Source organism: Pseudonaja textilis, chromosome 2 (genome assembly GCF_049901715.1).
Source record: "Pseudonaja textilis isolate UNSWEBS1 chromosome 2, rPseTex1.2, whole genome shotgun sequence".
NCBI classification, from domain to species: domain Eukaryota; kingdom Metazoa; phylum Chordata; class Lepidosauria; order Squamata; family Elapidae; genus Pseudonaja; species Pseudonaja textilis.
Genome location: NC_141991.1, coordinates 254,723,637 through 254,743,415, shown reverse-complemented (window position 1 = coordinate 254,743,415; position 19,779 = coordinate 254,723,637). Strand labels below are relative to the sequence as shown.

The following is a 19,779-nucleotide window of genomic DNA, read 5'->3' as shown; positions in this document are numbered from 1 at the left end:
GCAGCGTTCCCATGGTCACATGATCATAACCCGGGTGCTTGGCAACAGGCATGTATTCATGGCGTATGCAGCGTCCCAGGGTCCCCTTTGGCGACCTTCTGACAAGCCCATTTCATTTTTACTGTGTGCCAGTGGGCTCGTCGTAGAAAAAAGACAACAAAAGTTATCAAAGTCAAAGCGAGAGCCAGATTCACAGAACAACCATATTCCTCACTTAGCCGCTGCCTAGATTCATTTCACAGCTGTGGCAGGAATAGTCATAAAATGGAGCAAAGCTCACTTGGCAATCGTCTTGCTTAGCGGCAGAAATTCTAGGCTCAGTTGCGGTAAGGCTAGGTCTACTTGTAAAAGAACAAGATAAAATATTAAAGTGATTAATGTCAGCATGTATTTTTTTGCCAGGAGACAAACTTAAGAACGACGAAGATGAAGAACCTTATTTTTTTTTTCTATTCCTCCCCCAAAAGCAAGAATTTGCAGCCACCCACCACTATTTATTTTCTAAATAATGCTCATAGGCCCCAGAAACAGCTGGATAATGATTCCGAAGGCATGTTTGTTTTACAGAATATCAGCTTCCCATTCTTTTTTTATGATGATTTATTTAAATGTTTGAATCAATTGGATCATGAAGCCTAAAAGCCAACGGAGGAAGTTATCTAAGGGCCATCCGTGCTAATTCTACAGCTCCAATAACTTACTATTTTGCTTTCCAACATAATTATATTTGGCTCTGCTTAAAGGAGAGATTTAGTGTTAAGCCCTGGCCAGGTCACTATTGTTGTTCAGCCAAGCGTTATTCAAGTAAACCATCCTAATGTGATGTGCTTAAAGCCATTATAAAGACTTACAGTTTCTTAAGGCTTTTTAACTATGCTTTGGAGTGCTGATTACGGCTCCTAATCTCCTTGAAATTATATTTCATTTGATAAAATAGTAGTCCATTTTACTGTGCTGTGGGTGAAATCATGTACGTCTTAAGAAAGAGGTAGAACTAAGCAACCTAGAACAAAGGAAAAATTTCCTGACAGTTAGAAAAATAACTGTATTTTTCGGATTATAAGATGCACCGCCCCCCCCCCCAAGGAAAAAGAAAAAAGGATGGAAATGTCTGTGCATCTTATAGAGCAAATACAGGTCCGTTTTGGCCTTCCAAATCATCCGTGCGTCCCATTTTTGCTCTCCCCGGTGTCCAGAAACACTCTGCAGGCCAAAAATGGGCCCGTATTTGGCCTGCAAAGTGCTTCTGGATGCCGGGGAGGAAGAAAACGGGACGCACAGAGGCCAAAAACTATTTTTTCCTTGTTTTCCTTCTCTAAACCTAGGTTTGTCTTATGGTCCGGTGCATCTGATAGTCTGAAAAATATGGTAAACTTGCCTCCAACACTGGAAGTTTTTAAGAAGAGATTGGACAACCGCTTGTCTGAAGTGGTGTAAGGTTTCCTGCCTAAGCGGGGGGTTGGACTAGAAGACCTCAAAGGTCCCTTCCAACTCTGCTATTCTATTCTAGTCTAGTCTAGTTTCTATTCTAGTTCTAGTCTCTTCTCTAGTCTAGTCCAGTCCTAGTCCAGTCCTCTCCAGTCCAGTCCATTCTCTCCTCTCTCCTTCTCTCTCCTCTATTCTATTCTATTCTATTCTATTCTATTCTCTTCTCTTCTCTCTCTTCTCTTCTTCTTTCTTTCTTTCCCTCTCTCTCTCCCTCTCTCCCCCTCCTCTATTTCATATTCTATTCTATTCTCTATTCTATTCTATTCTATTCTCTCATTCTTATTCTATTCATATTCATATTCATATTCAGTCAAATGTTTTTTGTTAGGCTGTTGTTAGGAATCGTTTATTTTTTAAACAGTCGCTTATAATCTAAAATGGGGTTGCTGGACAGGGAAAAGACCCACAGAAAACGTCTTATTTCACACACACCCCAATTAAAAATAGAAGAGTAAGTTGCAGGAAAGTAAATAGTGGGGGGAGGGGGAAGTTGAAAAAGTCATTGACTTACAACAGTTCATTTAGTGACCAAAGTTATGGCGGCATTGAAAAAAGTGACGTATGAACAATTTTCACACTTACGACCACTGCAGCATCCCCCTGGTCACGCCATCAAAATTCAGATGCTGGGCAACCGATTCAAATTTACGACTGTTGCAGTGTCATAAGTACGTCACGTGATTCGCTTTTGTGACCTCCTGATGAGCAAAGTCAGTGAGGAAGCCGGATTCCCTTAACAACTGCGTCACTCACTTAACAACTGGACTGATTCACTTAGCAAACGTGGCAAGAAAAGCGCTAAAATATGTCAAAACTCACTTAACAAAGCTCCTCACATTGCAACATACATTTGGGGCTCAATTACAGTTGTAAGAAGAAATTTTCTGACAGGGAGAACCATCAACTTGTGGAACAGAAGTTGCCTTCGGAAGTTGTGGGAGCTTCATCCCCGGAGGCTTTCAAGAAGAGACTGGACGGCCATCGGTCAGAAACGGTGTAGGGTCCCCTGCTTGTGTGTGGGGTAGACTAGATGACCTACAAGGTCCCTTCCCACGCTGTTTAATCTGACCTGTGGTACAATACACTTGATTTTGAATGCAAATTTGTGTCTTATATTTCATGGTTTTTTTGTGTGTGTTTTTTTTCAGGCCACAGCAGAGCAAATCCGCCTGGCTCAAATGATATACGACAAGAACGATGCAGACTTCGAAGATAAAGTGAAACAAGTCAGTATCCACTCCAGCTTTGCTTTGGGGAATGAGGAGAGGGGATTGCTGTTGCATGTAGTTGAGTGGAGTCCAGTCTTATATAGGTAGTCCTCGATTTACAACAGTTCGTTTAGAGACCGTTCAAAGTTACAATTGCACTGAAAACAGTAACCAGTGACCGTTTTTCACACATAATGACCATTGTAGCATTCCCATGGTCACATGATCAAAGTTCAGATGCTTGGCAACTGATTCCTATTTATGACAGTCGCAGTGTCCCCTTGGGGTCACGCGATCCCCTTTTGCGACCTTTGGACAAAGTAAACGGGAAAGCCAGATTCCTTTTAACAGCCGTGTTACTCATTTAACAGCTGCAGCGATTCACTTAACCACTGTGGCAAGAAAGGTCATAAAACAGGGTGAAATTCACTTAACGAATGTCTCGCTTAGCAACAGAACCGTTGGGCTCGATTGTGGTCATACGCGGAGGACTTGCCTATCTGTTCTAAAGCTGTATCCAAATCCTGTTGCTTCCTGAAACTGAATTAATTCTGCCTTCTGATGTGTTGCTGTGATGATTAGCATAGGCAGTCCCTGACTTACGGCCATTCATTAAGTGGCAATTTGAGGGCAACATAGCACTGAATAACATTGCGGCATTGCCACTTGATCAAGCTACTCATCAGCTGTTGTGTATTCACAACGGTTGCAGCATTTGGAGTTGTGTGATGGCCATTTGCAACCTTCCCAGCCAGCTTTCAACAATCAGAGTCAATGGAGGGAAAGTAGATTTGCTTAATGGTCTCATGAGTCACTTAACAACTGCAATGATTTCTTTGTGGCCACAACGGCCATAAAATTGGATGTGTCTCACTTAACAGCTGCCCTGCTTAGCAACAGAAATTCTAGTCCCAGTTGTGGTCCTAAGCCAAGGACTACTTGTATCTTTTTGTCATGCTCCTGTTGGAGTCTGACTCTGAGGGGTGGAATAGCTGACAGGGAGTGGGAGTGTGGCTCCGGTGGTTGTGGAGGAAACTGGGGAAGGGCACAGGCTGGATGGACATTCAGAGAAACACCCAGGGCCATCAACTCTTCATCCTAGGGCATGCAGGGAGGAGCGGATAAGGGAGAAAAGTAAGTGGTGTGGTCTATGGGGGAGGAAATGGCCCTGATTCCCTTCATGGGCTGCAGCTGAGAGGACTGTTTAAAAGAACAAACTGCGCATGGCAAAGTTGCTGGAAGCAAAGCTTGCATTATTCTTGTCAAAGCTTTTCTGGGTTTTGACTTCCTCCCAGCTGTGGTTGCTGCATTATCTGGCAGAAGTCTGCAATTTGTCATCCTGGCCTGCCGTATTAATTCCTTCAGTGTAGTTTGTGTTGTTTTTTTTAAATTTCTAATTAATTTTACTTTGGGTTCGGACTGCATTTATTCCCTCCAAAGACTGGGTTTTTTTAAAAAAAGAGTTTGATATCCAGCCAAGGATAATTGGACATTGGGGCCAAGTTGGAGGCATTAAAAGGGAATTAATTCTGTTTTTGTGACTTTGTTATTTTTGTGTCACACCCCGGGTCATCACACTTTTCAAGAAAAAGTCAGTGGTTGGGATTTGTGGAAAAGCCAAAACAAGATACAGGGAGTCCTCAGCTTATGAACAGAATTAAGTCCAGCGTTTCCATGGCTGAGCAAGATGGTTATTAAGTGAGTTTTGCCCCATTTTACGGACTTTCTTGCCACAGTTGTAAAGTGAATCCCTGCCGTTGTTAAATTAGTAACATGGTTGTTAAACGAATCTGGCTTCCCCATTGCTTGTCAGAAGGTCGCAAAAGGGGATCAGGTGACCCCTGGGACATTGCAACCGTCATAAATGCGAGTCAGTTGCCAAGCCTCTGAATGACCACGGAGATGCCGCAACAGTTGTAAGTGTGACAAATGGTCGTAAGCCACTTTTTTTTCAGTTCCATTGTAACTTTAGACCAGGGGTGTCCAACCTTGGCAACTTTAAGACTTGTGGACTTCAACTCCCAGAGCTGGCTGAGGAATTCTGGGAGTTGAAGTCCACAAGTCTTAAAGTTGCCAAGGTTGGACACCCCTGCTTTAGACGGTTACCAAAGAAACGCTTGTAAGGACTATGGTCAAGGACTACCCACATTAAGCGACGAATCCTACTAAAATTACGTTGAGATCTTTTTTGTGGAGGTGGATTTCCATCCTTGAGATTCCTCGTCCTGGCTCTGACTCCCAGGGAGCCACAGAGGCTTCCTTCGACCTGCCCAGATGTTTTTATCCCTTTTTCCCCTCTTCACCGCCAGTGAAAGCATGAAAATGCGTGTAGCTCCTGTCTGCACTCTGAGCATGCAGGAAATATTAATCCCTTCCCTAAAAACCTGTCTTGGCTCCGTGAAGTAAGCAGAGAAACTGAAATATGGCCTGCAGGTAAAACCAATCCCTCCTTGGTAGGAAGTTTTTGTGTGTGGGGGAGGGGTGGAATGAAGAAACTGAATCAGTTTGAGTCCCCAGATAAATAACATTTATGTAGCTTGGGGTTAAACTGTGGGGTCCTTGGTGCTCTCTGAGCTTGGCTGTTTTCTTGTAGATGTTTCATGGCCGGACTAAGTAACATCATGATGATATTACCTACTTTGATAATGAAACATCTGCAAGAAAACCATGAATCTCAGAGAGTACCAAGGACCCCACAGTTCTCCTCCTCCTCCTCCTCCTCCTCCTCCTCCTCTCTGCAAACCCCCCTCCCATGTAGCACTGATGATGGTACCTAGTTTGATAATGAAACATCTGCAAGAAAACCACAAAAACTACAGAGTACCAAGGACCCCACAGTTCTCCTCCTCCTCCTCCTCCTCCTCCTCCTCCTCCTCCTCTCTCTGCAAACCCACTCCCATCTAGCACTGATGATGGTACCTCTTTGATAATGAAACATCTGCAAGAAAGCCATGAATCTACAGAGTACCAAGGACCCCACAGTTCTCTTCCTCCTCCTCCTCCTCCTCTCCTCCTCCTCCTCCTCCTCCTCTTCCTCCTCCTCCTCCTCTCTGCAAACCCCTCCCATGTAGCACTGATGATGTTACCTACTTTGATAATGAAACATCTGCAAGAAAACCATGAATCTACAGAGTACCAAGGACCCCACAGTTGTTCTCCTCCTCCTCCTCCTCCTCCTCCTCTCTGCAAACCGCACTCCCATCTAGCACTGATGATGGTACCTACTTTGATAATGAAACATCTACAAGAAAGCCATGAATCTACAGAGTACCAAGGACCCCACAGTTCTCCTCCTCCTCCTCCTCCTCCTCCTCCTCCTCCTCCTCCTCCTCCTCCTCCTCCTCCTCCTCCTCCTCCTCCTCCTCCTCTCCTCCTCCTCTGCAAACCCCACTCCCATCTAGCACTGATGATGGTACCTACTTTGATAATGAAACATCTGCAAGAAAACCATGAATCTCAGAGAGTACCAAGGACCCCATAGTCCTCCTCCTCCTCCTCCTCCTCCTCTCTGCAAACCCCACTCCCATCTAGCACTGATGATGGTACCTAGTTTGATAATGAAACATCTGCAAGAAAACCATGAATCTACAGAGTCCCAAGGACCCCACAGTTGTTCTCCTCCTCCTCCTCCTCCTCTCTGCAAACCCCACTCCCATCTAGCACTGATGATGGTACCTAGTTTGATAATGAAACATCTGCAAGAAAACCACGAATCTACAGAGTACCAAGGACCCCAGAGTCTCTCTACTCCTCTCTGCAAACACCACTCTCAGGTAGCACTAACTACTTTGGTAATGAAACGCCTGTAAGGAAGCACCAGGGATCCCACAGTCTTTTACATTCCAAGTTCATCCCAGGCTTTTGGCTATATTGTTCTTGAAGAAATAAAAGCATATTTGGGGACTAGACTATTCTCCCACACCTTGGAGTGAGGTAGGTGGGGCCCTCAGATGTGTTCATTATTTTTGTTTTCTATCCCAGATTGTTTCGATTTGCATTTTTAAACATTATTTGTGTCCAAATTAAATTCATAAATTCTAAAGTTAGTAGCAGTGATTCTGAGCTAATCTATAACTTGCCGTAGACATGTAACCATCTGAGCAGTTGTAATTTTATATTAATTAGACTCCCACATACAGACACACTCACTGCCATGTTTTATTTCTGTTCCTTCTATAAAGTCACCCTGGTTATTCTGAGCTGCTTTTTTTAAACATGTGTTTGTATGTGGGTTTTTATTTTTATTTTATTTTTTAGCTGATGGAAGTGACAGGGAAGAATCAGGACGACTGCATCGTAGCTCTGCACGATTGTAATGGTGATGTGAACAGAGCAATCAACCTCTTGCTGGAAGGAAGCTCAGATACAGTAAGTGCTCAATTTAGAGCCTTTAGAGTTCTTTAAAAAGTTGCCTTTCTAAAAGAATTTGTGAGGAAGACCTCCTGCTTTTAGTGGGAAATGTGAAGGCTGAAAAATGTTCATCCTTTTAGGACAAATCTTGCAGAGCTAAGAGCTCAGAAACGTGGAATAAACAGCCTCCAATATTTAATATCTTCCCATCACTTTTCTGCCAATATGAAGATTAACCATGTTCTCCTGGCGAGGCTCCTGTGTGCTTTCTAAACTTTTGCTTATTCTCCAAGAAAGCAGAATTTTAAAACATCACGATGAGCCATGCAGGAAATTGAAATGCCCAACTCCACCTTGCCTTTCTCATCTTTCTGGGATCTGAAATTTCAGAAAATATTATTCAAGCATACCTGACCCACATTAAGGAAAAGGAGCATGCTTTTTTAAAAAAAGCAGATATTTTTACGTTACTTAATTATCTGCTCTCTGCCATCCAATTTATCCTTTTCTTCCCTTCTAAAGAATTGTGCCGTCTATGTAACCTCGTGTTTATGGTCTAGTGTGCATGAAATAAGCCAGGACAGTTTTCTTTTTCACCCAGATAATGAAAAATGAAACCTTTGCTCTTTTGTGAAGTTAAGGACAGTTTCCTTAATGTTCAGTTGGCTTTCTTGCTTATAAGGCAGCCAAGACAACATTGGCAACAGGATGGCAGATTTTCCCCCCTTGTTGGTTTGTTTAGAAAATTTCAGTGGCTGCCCAACTCACCCACGATGAGTCTAGGTTGCCTACAGAAATATAACCCCAAATTTAAAAATCCAATAAATTCCCACCTCTCTGGTGACTGCAATCAAACACACCACTTGATGGGCTTCATGTCACACCTGGTTCCTCAGTCTCACAGGCAAACTATGTCTTGAGGGATCCAAAGGTGCTTTTTTCAAGAGGCAACTGGACTTTCTGGTTTTTCTTTGAAGACTTTTCGCTTCTCATCCAAGAAGCTTCTTCAGCTCTGACAGGATAGTGGGGAAGGGAAGGATTTATACTCCTTGCAGACAGCTGGCCGTTTGCATCCTTTTAGAGGGTCATTGAGGCCACCTGGAGGTTTATTTGTGTCCTCAGGATCACCTGAGTGGTGCTCCTGGTTCCTGTAGTTTGCAATTTTTATCTCTGGAAATCCATTCCTACTCCCACACCATTCCTACTTCATTGCTACTCCCATTCAAAGGGTGTTCAACTGAAATCGTATAGCTAAAAGTCTGTAGAGATTCTCCATCATCCAGGTCCTGGTTGTCCCAAAAGTCCTTTTTTTCCGGAGGCAACTGGACTATCTTGGTTTTCTCTGAAGATGTTTCGCTTCTTAGGCAAGAAGCTGCTTCAGATGAGAAGCAGTGCAGAGCTGAAGAAGCTTCTTGGATGAGAAGCGAAAGGTCTTCAAAGAAAAAAAACAGAGAGTCCATCTGCCTTGAAAAAAAAAAAGCACCCTTGGGATAACCATGGCTTGGATGACGTGTCTTGAGGGCCATTTAAAAGAATGTCGAGGTGGAGGACCAATCCTATATCCACCGGGATGATGTTCCACCCGGAGGGAGCCACCAATGAGAAGGCCCTTCTTCTTAGTCCCACTAGTTCAGTGACCCCCAGCGGGCCGCGAGAAAATTCTGGTGGTCCACATGGTGTGTGCACTGCATTGTGAGCGAGCAGTTGGCTAAAAGGCGATTTAGCATTCCACAGACAAGGAACCCCTTTTTTTGTGTTCCCCTCTTATCTAGCCCTTATCTAGCCAGTTGGCACTTTAAACACTGACCGATGAGCTGTTTGGAATCTCTCTTCCCTTGAAGATGTGACCAGAGCCAGCAACTCACATTTTTTGCACAGAAGACCCAAACGTGAAAACCTGTACAGCCACCCCCTCATCTCTGGTCTTGCAAAAGGAGGAATAAGTGCAGTGTCTCAAAGAAACGAGGGCATGTGTAGTGAAAAAACACATAAATATCTTTAGTATTTTTTTTTATTGTTTATTTTTTACTAAGTACGGCGTCTTGGAGATCCTAGCAAGGTGTGATGACCCAGGGTGGGATACAAAATATTTGTCCCAAGTCCCCAAAACAGATGAAGCCCCTTTTATTCCTTCACTTTTCTTCAAAGCTCCAAATATGCTTGACTGGAAACAAAAAACTCCCCCACAAGCAGTTACAAATTTTTTTAATTTAATTTAAATTAAAATTAAATTAAAAATGTCTATAAATTGTACAACACAAACCACACTGAAGCAATTAAGGGAACCAGGCAAGATAAGGGCTTGAAGACGTCCACAGATATCGGAACACCCACTGGGAAGGACACCAAATTGAGAGAGGAACGACAGACTAGTGATATTTCCATGCTTTGTTTCCAGCATTGGGCCATACGCATGTCCGTCCTTTTAACCAGTTCTCACAGCTGCAGCCCATGAAGGGGATCAAGGCCCTTTCCTCCCCCGTAGACCATGCCATTCACGTTTCTCCCTTATCCTCTCCTCCCTGCGTGCCCTGGGATGGAGAGGGGATGGGCCTGGGTCTTCCTCCGACTGTCCAGCCAGCCTCTGCCCTTCCCCAGCCTCCTCCACAACCTCCGGAGCCACACTCCCACTCCCTGTCGGCTGTTCCTCCTCTCCCTTGGAGTCATGACACAAGGCTAGAGAGGGAAGAAATCTCCTTCTGAATGACAGGCTGGAGAAAAAAAAGGTCCATTAGGACTGAAGTGTGAAAGGGGGAATACTAGCATTTTAAATTGTAAAGACCTTTTTTTTTTTAATTGTAAGCCTCCCAGAGTCATTGATAGAGATGGGCAACTGTAGAAATTAAATTAAAAATTAAATTAATAAATTAATTAGAAATTAAATGAATGAGTGAATGAACGAACAAACGAACAAATAAATGAAGAAATGAATGAATAAACAAACAAACCCTTCCCCCAGCGTCCTATTTTTGTTCAACCCTTCCTGGGACTAAAAAATACAGCTAGCCCTCAACTTGTAACCACAATTCAGCCCAACATTTCTGTTGCTAAGTGAGGCATTTGTTAAATGAGTTTTTGGCCCCTTTTATGACTTTTTTGCTACAATTGCTAAGTGAATCATTGCAGTTGTTAAGTTAGTAAAACGGTTGTTAAGTGAATCTGGCTGTTCCCACTGACTTTGCTTATCAGAAGGTTTCACAAGGCCTCCAGACAAGCCCAACTTCACAGCTGTCTCTCTCAGCCACAGAAAATTCGGAAGGAGCTCAAACGTGGTCATATGTTGAGGACTACCTGTACATTCCTTTCGAAGAATCCTGCTCCCGTGTTGTCGGGTGTATCTGGAAGGGTCCAAAAATGTTTTCTGAGAGGTTTTGGGGGGCGGTGTTTGGGCAAGGCTCTGCAAGACTTGTCTTTCATTCTGAATTGTTCTGTCTTGTTTTCCTCCTCCGCCCGACTAGACTTCGTGGGAGACGGTAGGAGTCAAGAAGAAAAGCCTTGGAAAAGAGAGCTCCGAAAACAAAGAGAACAGAGAAAAGCGAGGGGACAGAGAAGGAAGCCGTGGACGGGGAACTTCCAACAGGCGAGGAAGAGGAGGCAGCCGTGGTCGAGAGTGTAAGTCCCCAGACTTCGGACTGCAAGGTGCAGGGTGGGCGTAGTTAGAGTATAGCATATAGCATATAGCGTATAGTGGATAGTGGATAGAGCAGAACAGAATAGAATTCTTTATTGGCCAAGTGCGCTTGGACACACAAGGAATTTGTCTTCGGTGCATAAGCTCTCAGCGTGCATAAAGGATATTCATCAAGAATCATGTATCTTATGACTTTACACTTAACGATAGTCATAGGATGCTAAATAAGCTATCAAAGTCATACTAGGAAACCGGATAAAACAATATAACGATAAAGATTACAAGCAACAAGGTTATAGTCATAAGTAGAATAGGCGATAGGTGATAGGAAGAATGGGAAGAATAGTTTGACAGTGTTGTGGGAGTTAGCTGCTTAGCAGAGGGATGGCTTGGGCAGGAAAACCGTCCTTGTGCCTAGTTGTTCTGGTGTGCAATGTTCTAGAATGTCATTTTGAAGGTAGAAGTTGAAACAGTTTAATGTCCAGGATGTGAGGGGTCCGTGGAGTTGCTTGCAGCTCGACAAGGAGCACAGCACAGTGGACTTGAGCTGCTTCGTTGTATGTTTGCAATAGAGGCTGATGGAGAAATGTGCATGTGTGCGCACGTGCGCGCGCACACACACACACACACACACACACAGACAGATGCCCTGGGAAATAGCTTAATCCCGATCGGCTTTTGCTTTGTCCTTGATTCCTCTCCCTCCCAGGGTGAGAACACTGGGGTGATTTGGGTCCGTGATGGAGAATGTGCGAAGCGCAGCTCACCAACTCTCAGTTGCGGGGCCTGAACAGCCTTCATTGCAGTCCTTTGAAGAAGGCTTGGGGAGCCTCACAGAGATTTCAAAACTGCGAGGGCACTGTAACACTCAGTAAAACAACTCGGCCATATAAACAGACAAACAAGACAACAGAAAACCATGGTGCTTCTAAGCTTGGTTTTTTTCTTGTGGATGTCTCACTACCCAACTAGGTACCATCATCAGAGCTAGCGAGGGTGGCCTTTGCGGCAGGCTTTGTTTTGGTCCCAGAACTCATCCTCTCCAGCAACCTACACCAAGATAAGCAGGGATTAATATCAGACAAATAAGCAGAAAATCGTGCCCTAACTCGGGGTCCTCAACCCTACGGTTCGCAGACCAGTGCTGGGCCATAGCCAGTTCAGAACTGGGCCATGGAAGTGTTGTGTGTGTGTGTGTGCAACGCATTTGTGAAAGCAGCATGCTCGTGCAAAACCATCCCTCCTTCCCCCTGCTGTTCCACTGCTGCCTTTGCCAGTCCTCTGAGCCAGAAAGGTTGGAGAAGGCCACTGCCCCTAACTGAGGAACTACTCCCACCAGCACTGGCAGGGCAAGCAGACCCCTACACTCAATACAAACTGATGATGTGATCTAGCTGGGTTATGAAACATTTGGATGAAACCCAGCAAGATCAGAGAGCACCAAGGAAACCACAGTCGTCGTCCTCCTCCTCCTCCTCCTCCTCCTCCTCCTCCTCCTCCTCCTCCTCCTCCTCCTCCTCAAACCCCACTCCTTCCAAGCACTGATGGTGTTAACTAGTTAGGTCATGAAACATCTACAAGAAAACCACCAAGGGAAAGCACCGAGTACCCCAAAGTTCCATCCTGGGCTACAAATATTCTCTTCCATCAGAAACAAAAAAAAACTCCCAGCCCTAAATCATTTAGGTAAGTGAAAGGCAGCACGAAAATGTGTAAGCAGATGAATGGGAAGAGGCTACAAGTTGCAAGTCGGTGGAAAAATGAAGGGGTGTTGTTAAACAAGGGTTGATTACCACACGGGGTTTAACCACATTGACCTTAGGACAAAGACAGTTGGCGGCAACAGTCACATTTGCCACCAATCGCTGCACCTTCCCTCCTTCCCCTCTTGCTGTCTTCAACGTTTGTGCACAGTTGAAAATATCCGACTGAACTCTCCGATGCGTAAAAACGATGCGTATGCTCTGAGATTATATCTCTGTTTTTCTCTCCTCTCTAGTTAGAGTAGAAGAAAACGGAGTAGAAACACCACCTGGGGACAGGCCTTCCGATCGTGGCAAACGTGGCAAGGGGAGAGGTAAAGTGCCAGTATTTTTATATTCCTCAACTATTCGGGGCCCAAGTAGTTAAGCCACCTCTCGTAAATTTTTTTTTTTTTTAAAAGAAACCCACCTCAAAAGGAACAGTTTGGATGAAAAGCTTTCGCGGTGCACTTTTGGCAACTTCTTGGGTGGGAGGTCTGCAGGGGGGGGTTGTTTGCTTTTGGGTTGGGGAATGTGTTTAAGGTACGTCGTGGCCCCAAAAAGAACATCTTATACAAATAATAAAAGCATCGCCTGAAATGCTTTTAAAAGTGACTGGAATTGACAGAATTTGCCCTTTTATCAGATAACCACAAAGGAGCGCAGACTAAAACCGTGCAGTTAGTCCTCCGTGTACAAGCGCAGTTGAGGCCAAACTTTATGTTGCTAAAGTGAAACGTTTGTTAAAGTGAGTTTTGCCCTCTTTTACAACCTTTCTTGCCAGCATGGTTAAGTGAATCACTGCAGTTAAATTTGTCACGTGGTTGTTAAGTGAACCTGGCTTTCCCATTGACTTTGTGTTGTGGCCTCTCCAGTAGCCAAATCAGAGGAGGAGGAGGAGGAGGAGGAGTGGGAGTCAGGGTCAGCATCCAGGCAACCTGGGAGCTCTGAGGGGAAAGAGGGAAGAGTGTAAGAGAGGGAGAGAGAAAGAGAAAGAAAGAGCGGGGAGAGAGAGAGAGAGAGGAGAGAGAGAGGAAGAGAGAGAGAGAGAGAGAAAGGAAGAGAAGGAGAGAGAAAAGAGAGAGGGAGAGGAGAGAAAGAGAGAGAGGGAGGAGAGAGAGGGAAGAGAGAGGGAAGGAGAGAGAGAGAGAGAAAGGAAGAGAAGGAGAGAGAGAAAGAGAGAGGGGGGAGGGAGAAAGAGAGAGGAAGGGAGAGAGGGAGGAAGAGAGGGAAGGAGGGGAGAGAGAGAGAGAGACTGGGCCATCTGTCAGCCCTCAGATGGAGAGTCAACAGCCTCCAGGTCTGGAGGTGGCTTATGAGGAAGTGGAGGAACAGCCAGAGGAGAGGAGAGCAGTGGAAATCTATGGGCCGGTCTTTGGGACGTAGCGATGCCCCCCCATAGCTCTGGGAGTGGGCGGAGATGAAGAGATGTGGCAGATAACTATTCATCTCCCTGCCAGACATATTTATTAGCCTGCGTTGAGAGAGAAACTTTTTCCCGGGGCTGCTGGTGCTCCTAATAAAGGAATCTTTGAGTTCACTTCAGAGGGTTTGTCGTGTCTGGGGAGCTGGATCAGAACACTTCGCTTGTCAGATGGTTGCAAAAGGGGACCACACAACCCTGGGACACGGCGACCCTCATAAACACGTGTCCGTTACATCCGAATTTTGACCACATGAACATGGGGACACTGCAATGGTCGTAAGTGTGAAAAACAGTCCTAAGTTACTTTTTAAGCGCCCTTGTGATTTCCAACCATCACTCAATAAATTGCTGTAAATCAAGGACCACCTGTAGTTAAGTCTCAAATCGGCTGGGCTGTGCAGAAGATTGTGGAGCCTTCTCAGCCGCCCGATTCACCCTTTTCTTTTCTTTTTTTTTTAAAAATTTTATTGGTTTTTTAAAACAAACATAAACAAACAAAACATAAAAACATCAAGCTGTCTTCCATAGGTGTACACACAGTGTGCCGGTTGGTTTACAAATTGTTTTGTGCTTCCGTTTCGTAGTCTTCAATTACAGTTCAATTACATATAATCTCATATTGTCAATCAAAAACTAAATACCTTAGTATCATTATTAATCAATCATTTGACTATACTTTTATTCATTCATGTTTTACAAGATAACCATAATTTACTTAATTTATTGTATAACAGTTCATATTATCATCCCAAATCTATCCTAAAAACATTTTGTAGTTATAATTAAAAAAAGGTACATCTTTATATATTTATTATTTTCTAGAAATCTACATATTTCATTACTGTACTTTGTTATCTAACCATTGATAGAAAAGATCCCAAATTTTATAAAATTGTTTATCCTCTTGTTCTCTAATTTCAAATGTCAATCTACTCATTTCAGCACATTCCAATATTTTCTTCATTATTTCCTCCTGTGATGGTATCGTCTCATTTTTCCAGTTTTTAGCAAATACAATCCTAGCCGCTGTTAATACATTTACAATCAGGTATTTCAAGTCTTTGCTATATATTACAGGTAAAATTACCAATAAAAATATCTCTGGTTTCAAGTCTATATGTTTTTTCGTCATTTTCTCCAACCACATGTGGATTTTAGTCCAGTATTTTTTGGCATCCGCACAAGTCCACCGCATCTTGGCAACGTTTCGACGAGGTCCCACTCGCCATCTTCAGGCTGGTGCTTTCGGCTTCGGGCTTGTGTGAGCAAAAAGCACGAACAAGCACAAAGCCGAAAGCACCAGCCTGAAGATGGCGAGTGGGACCTCGTCGAAACGTCGCCAAGATGCTCTCAATCTCACACGGGAAAAGACCCGAACACGCCAAGACTTGCATACCTGTACCCGTGAAAATCTACGAACGTTTCTCAGCAGAGCAACTGGGCCCGTTGTCCCCTTCCAGGCCTGCCAGCTGCCCGTCAACTCTGGAGTCCAGAAGCACAGCTGAGAATGCAAATTTTGGCAGAAGCCTGGGCTGCCGGACTTGGCAACCCGGCAGAGAACTTGGCCGCCCTAATAAGCATGTTTGTCAACATGGTCTGTGGAGCTTCTCAATCATCCAGCTCATGGTTGTCTCAAAAGTGCTTTTCCAAAGGCAATTTGAACTTTGTTTTTTTTCTTTGAAAACATTTCTCATCTATGAAGATTCTCAATCATCCAGGTCCTGGTTGTCCCAAAGGTGCTTTTTTTTCAAGAGGCAACTGGACTTTCTGGTTTTTTTCTTTTTTTTTTTTTGAACAAATTTTATTGATTTTCCAAAACAATACACAGACAAACAAAACATAAAATATAATGACATAGGAGTTTTTTTTCTTAAAAAGCCAATACAACATCTTATTTAAAGACAGAATTATTCCAAGTTATCACATTTCCAAACAAGCACAATTTGATATATATATTTACCTTATCTGTTCATCTTCATATCTTATCCCAAACTTCTCTTTATTACTTCCTTTCCTTCTATTTATTCAAATTATATCTCTTTAACTTTAGATTGTATACATTTTTTATATCCATCTGTCTTATACATTTTCATTATTCTCTTCCAATAAAAAAACAAACAAGACATAAAACATAAAAACAGAAAACATCTTTTCTGAAAGTTGCTTGATCCCGGGTTAAAACTCATCGTACAGACACCTCTTCAAAAATCATGTTCCTTTTATATATCATTCCATATCTTATTACCGTTTTCCATTTTCTATATAGCTTCTTCCTTTTTTTAACTCTCTTAATTTTATTCTACTCATCTCAGTTCAAGTCATAATACTTAACATTCTTTGTCTGTTCTCAACTATCCATTCATTTTTTCTCTTTAAACAAAACCTCTCCTGTACACTAATTAGAGTATGACGCCTTTAACTCTTTCCCCTAACCTAATAATACTTAATATCACACATAACTTGTATTGGGATTCTGTTTAGCACATCCTAAAGTCACACAATATATTATATAAAGAGAAAAAGAAAAAAGAAAGAACGACAATAACAAACAAATTTATAGATATATAATATAGGTAGTACCCTTGTCAAAACCATTTTAATTGTACCTATTGATACTTATTTATATATTTATATCTTAAACATTTTATTCTATAAATGCCTATAATAACACAATCTTATGTACCTTACAGAATCCCTTTTTCAATTAAATTTACCCATTGTCTCTAAATAAATTTTGTTTCTTCAAATCTTGCTTCCCATCGTTGAGACTTCTCACCCCTTCCTTTCTTCCTTGCTTATTCTTTTCCTTACCCTGTTTACCCCTTTGTCTTTCCACCTCCCTTTTCTTCTTGTGCTTTCCCCCTTCCTGTTGTTTTCTAACCTTATATCCACCCTTCAACTCATTTTTATCTTTTTTGGTTGTTTTTTTAAGTTTCAAAATCCCTTTTTCCTTTTCCTCTTCCTCCTTCTTCTCCCCCAATAGAGTCACATGTTCATCAAAAATGGTTCCTTCTTTGTCCCAATTATCCTGCTGCGCAATCAATTCTCCATAGGAATGCACCGCCATTTCTAGAGATTGAAAAAGAATGTCCAAGATATCTTTCCAGTCTTGTTCTTCCTTTTTATATTTTAGATATTCAGTTTTAAATTCATCCAAAAGTGGTGCCATTATAAAGAGGAAAAAATTTTCCAAAAACAACCACCCGAGTGTTTTTAAACAAAGAAAAAAAAGTTTCCCAAAAGATGCAAAGTCACCAAACAATCCAGATAGACTATTTCATTTAGCACTTTTTCCCTTCTTCCATTTCTTTTTCTGGGGTTGCTATTAAATCACAAAATTCCAATTATAATATGTCTTTTGAAGTCTTATTAATGTTCAAATGGCTCTTTAAAATTCTAGGCAGTCTGCTCCTTATTTTCAACTTCTACTTCAATTTTTTTCCTCTCCCTTCCCACTCACAGCAGAAGAAAAAATTTTCTTTAAATATTTAGAAATCCATATCCCTTTGGCATTAGCATAGTCTTTAGCATTTAGCATACCTTCAATGCGGGTTTCTGATTTCTCTCAAAGCTGTTCTGTTTGGAAGGAGAGTGAAAAGAAAAAAAGTTTTCTCTTTGATATCCATTCGCTGCTTACTCAGTCTGGGAACAATGTGTCTTTAGTAGGTGTTAAATACCAGGATACTTTCACTGTTCCTTTGTCCCGGTCAGCAAAATCAGTTTCATTTCTTCACAACCCCCTCCAGCACTTCCTTTTCCCGGCTGAGCTCTTCTAAGTGGCGGCCATTAGAGACCGCCGTTCAGTTGCCATCGGAGAGGGAGATTTAGCCGGCTAGGGAAGAGAGATGCGATGTCTCTCGTCCCTGCCAGAACCCCCCAGTCTTCACCACCTTCTACAAAGGTGGCTTAGCCCCGAAGCCAAATGGCTCGAGGCACTCAGGCAGTGAACACAGGCAGAAACCGTGCACAGTCACGGATTCCTGCCTGCACCGAAGCACCACAAGCCGGAAGTTTTGGTCTACTTTCTGGTTTTTTTTCTTTGAAGATGTTTCGCTTCTCATCCAAGAAGCTTCTTCAGCTCTGGCTGAATGGTGGCGAATGGAAGGATTTTAGAATATAAGAATGTTCTAAACGTAAATCCGTTTGTCAACATTATTCTTGGTCCTGTGGTTTGGATTTGGCATAACCTGCAAAGTGGACTGTGCAAAGTGTGTTTATGAATCACAAAACTGCGCCTCACTTCCCATGTCATGCGGGGAAATTTACTGGAGAAAGCAATTATGTTCGGAAAAGTTACTGGTAAAAGCAAACCAGGCCATCAAAGAACTTGATGGATGGACACGATCAAAGCTAACACCAGCCAGAGCATAAAACAACTCAAGGAAATTGTGCAAGATCAGAAGCAGTATTTGAGGGGCTGCCACAAAGAGGAGAAAGGGGGTTAAGCTATTTTCCAAGGCACCTGAAGGCCAGACAAGGAATAATGGATGGAAACTGATTAAGGAGAGATTCCACCTAGAAATAAGGAGAAATTTTCTGACAGTGAGAACAATCAACCAATGGAACAGAAGTTGTCTTTGGAAGTTGTGGGAGCTTCATCGCTTTCAAGAAGAGACTGTCAGAAATGGCATAAGGTCCCTTGCTTGTACAGGGGGTTGGATTAGACTAGATGACCTCCAAGGTTCCTTCCAACTCTGCTATTCTGTTTCTGAATTCTGATTTCTGAAGATGTGGAGAGACGTGGCCCAGAGAATCTCCCAAGAGTCAGACACGACTGAATGGATATCATCATCACCATTGTCGTTGTCGTCATGTTTATGAACATTTTTAGGGCTGAATACTCATTTGAAGATGCCATTGTCATGAAAGATGTCGGCATATCTGATAGCCAAGTCCCAAATAAAACCTGGAGGAAGGGGATGTTTTCTCGCAAAAGGACCTATCATTATCAGGGATCAAGGTTTATCTTCGGATGTGTTCTGACCCAAGCCTCGTTCAAATCAAACAAATGCAAAACAGAGATAAAAGCAAAAGCTTTTTAATGCATCTCTGTGAATTCTGCTCATTCACAGCAAAGCGCTGTTAAAACTAATTGTCCCAGATAAGAGCAAGCCCTGTCGAGGTTTTGCAAGGCTGCCAAGAGCACGAGATTAAGTGCCAGGAAATATTCAAAGCCAAAAGTCTCCAAAAACAAGCCAGGATAGACCGAACTTCCATGAGGACTTGAAGGGCAAGAACTTCTTTGCTTCCTGCAAAGAATCCCACCTCCGAGGGCTGGCTTTTATCCCTTATGGGAGGGGCCATCACCTTGCAGCCTTACTCCCGAGTCCCCCGTGTTGCTGCAGCTGCTCTTTCCTACGTGTGCTGAGCACAGGCTCCTCAGGGGCCTCTTCCTCACTGCTGCCAGCCTCCCCAATCTCCAAAGGCAGCACTCCACTCCCTGATGGTCCTGGTCCCATCCCTGCATCACACGCAGGCCCCTCATCTGAGTCCTCGCTCTCCGAGACCTCAGCCGTCCGCACCTGCTGCCGGCAAACCACAACAGGATGAGACTTGGTAAAGTCAAGCGTCTCTTTTCCTAAGAGGGTTAGGGATCTGGTGTCAAAATGCCTTTCTTTTTCTAGGGGGCTGCTGCTTATCCGAATAACTAATAAAACCTAAACAAGCAGAGTGCATGATGTGTCAGATTATCAGGACAGGAAACATAGTCCCTAGTGCTTTCTTCTCTTCGTCTGTCCAGTCTGTGTATTAATTGCTTTTATACCAACTACAGCAGTGGGACAAAACATTATTATGCAATGAATCTACAATACAAGTAATCCACTGACTGCTCAAAGCCGCAACGGCACTGAAAAAAGTGACTTACGGTCATTTTTCACACTTAATGACCGTTGCAGCATCCCAGGGGTCACGTGATCAAAATTCAGACCACTT

The 19,779-nt window shown here is 43.1% G+C and overlaps 1 protein-coding gene across 2 annotated transcripts in view; it reads left to right on the top strand.

Moving 5' to 3' along the window:
* UBAP2 (ubiquitin associated protein 2) overlaps positions 1–19,779 on the top strand; it is a 132,913-nt gene that overhangs the window by 34,549 nt on the left and 78,585 nt on the right. For both annotated transcript variants that reach the window (XM_087927587.1, XM_087927586.1), the window contains exons 3-6: positions 2,637–2,714; positions 6,954–7,064; positions 10,505–10,658; positions 12,677–12,754. In XM_087927587.1, the coding sequence (XP_087783713.1) occupies positions 2,637–2,714; positions 6,954–7,064; positions 10,505–10,658; positions 12,677–12,754 (421 nt within the window). The remainder of the gene's footprint in view (positions 1–2,636; positions 2,715–6,953; positions 7,065–10,504; positions 10,659–12,676; positions 12,755–19,779) is intronic.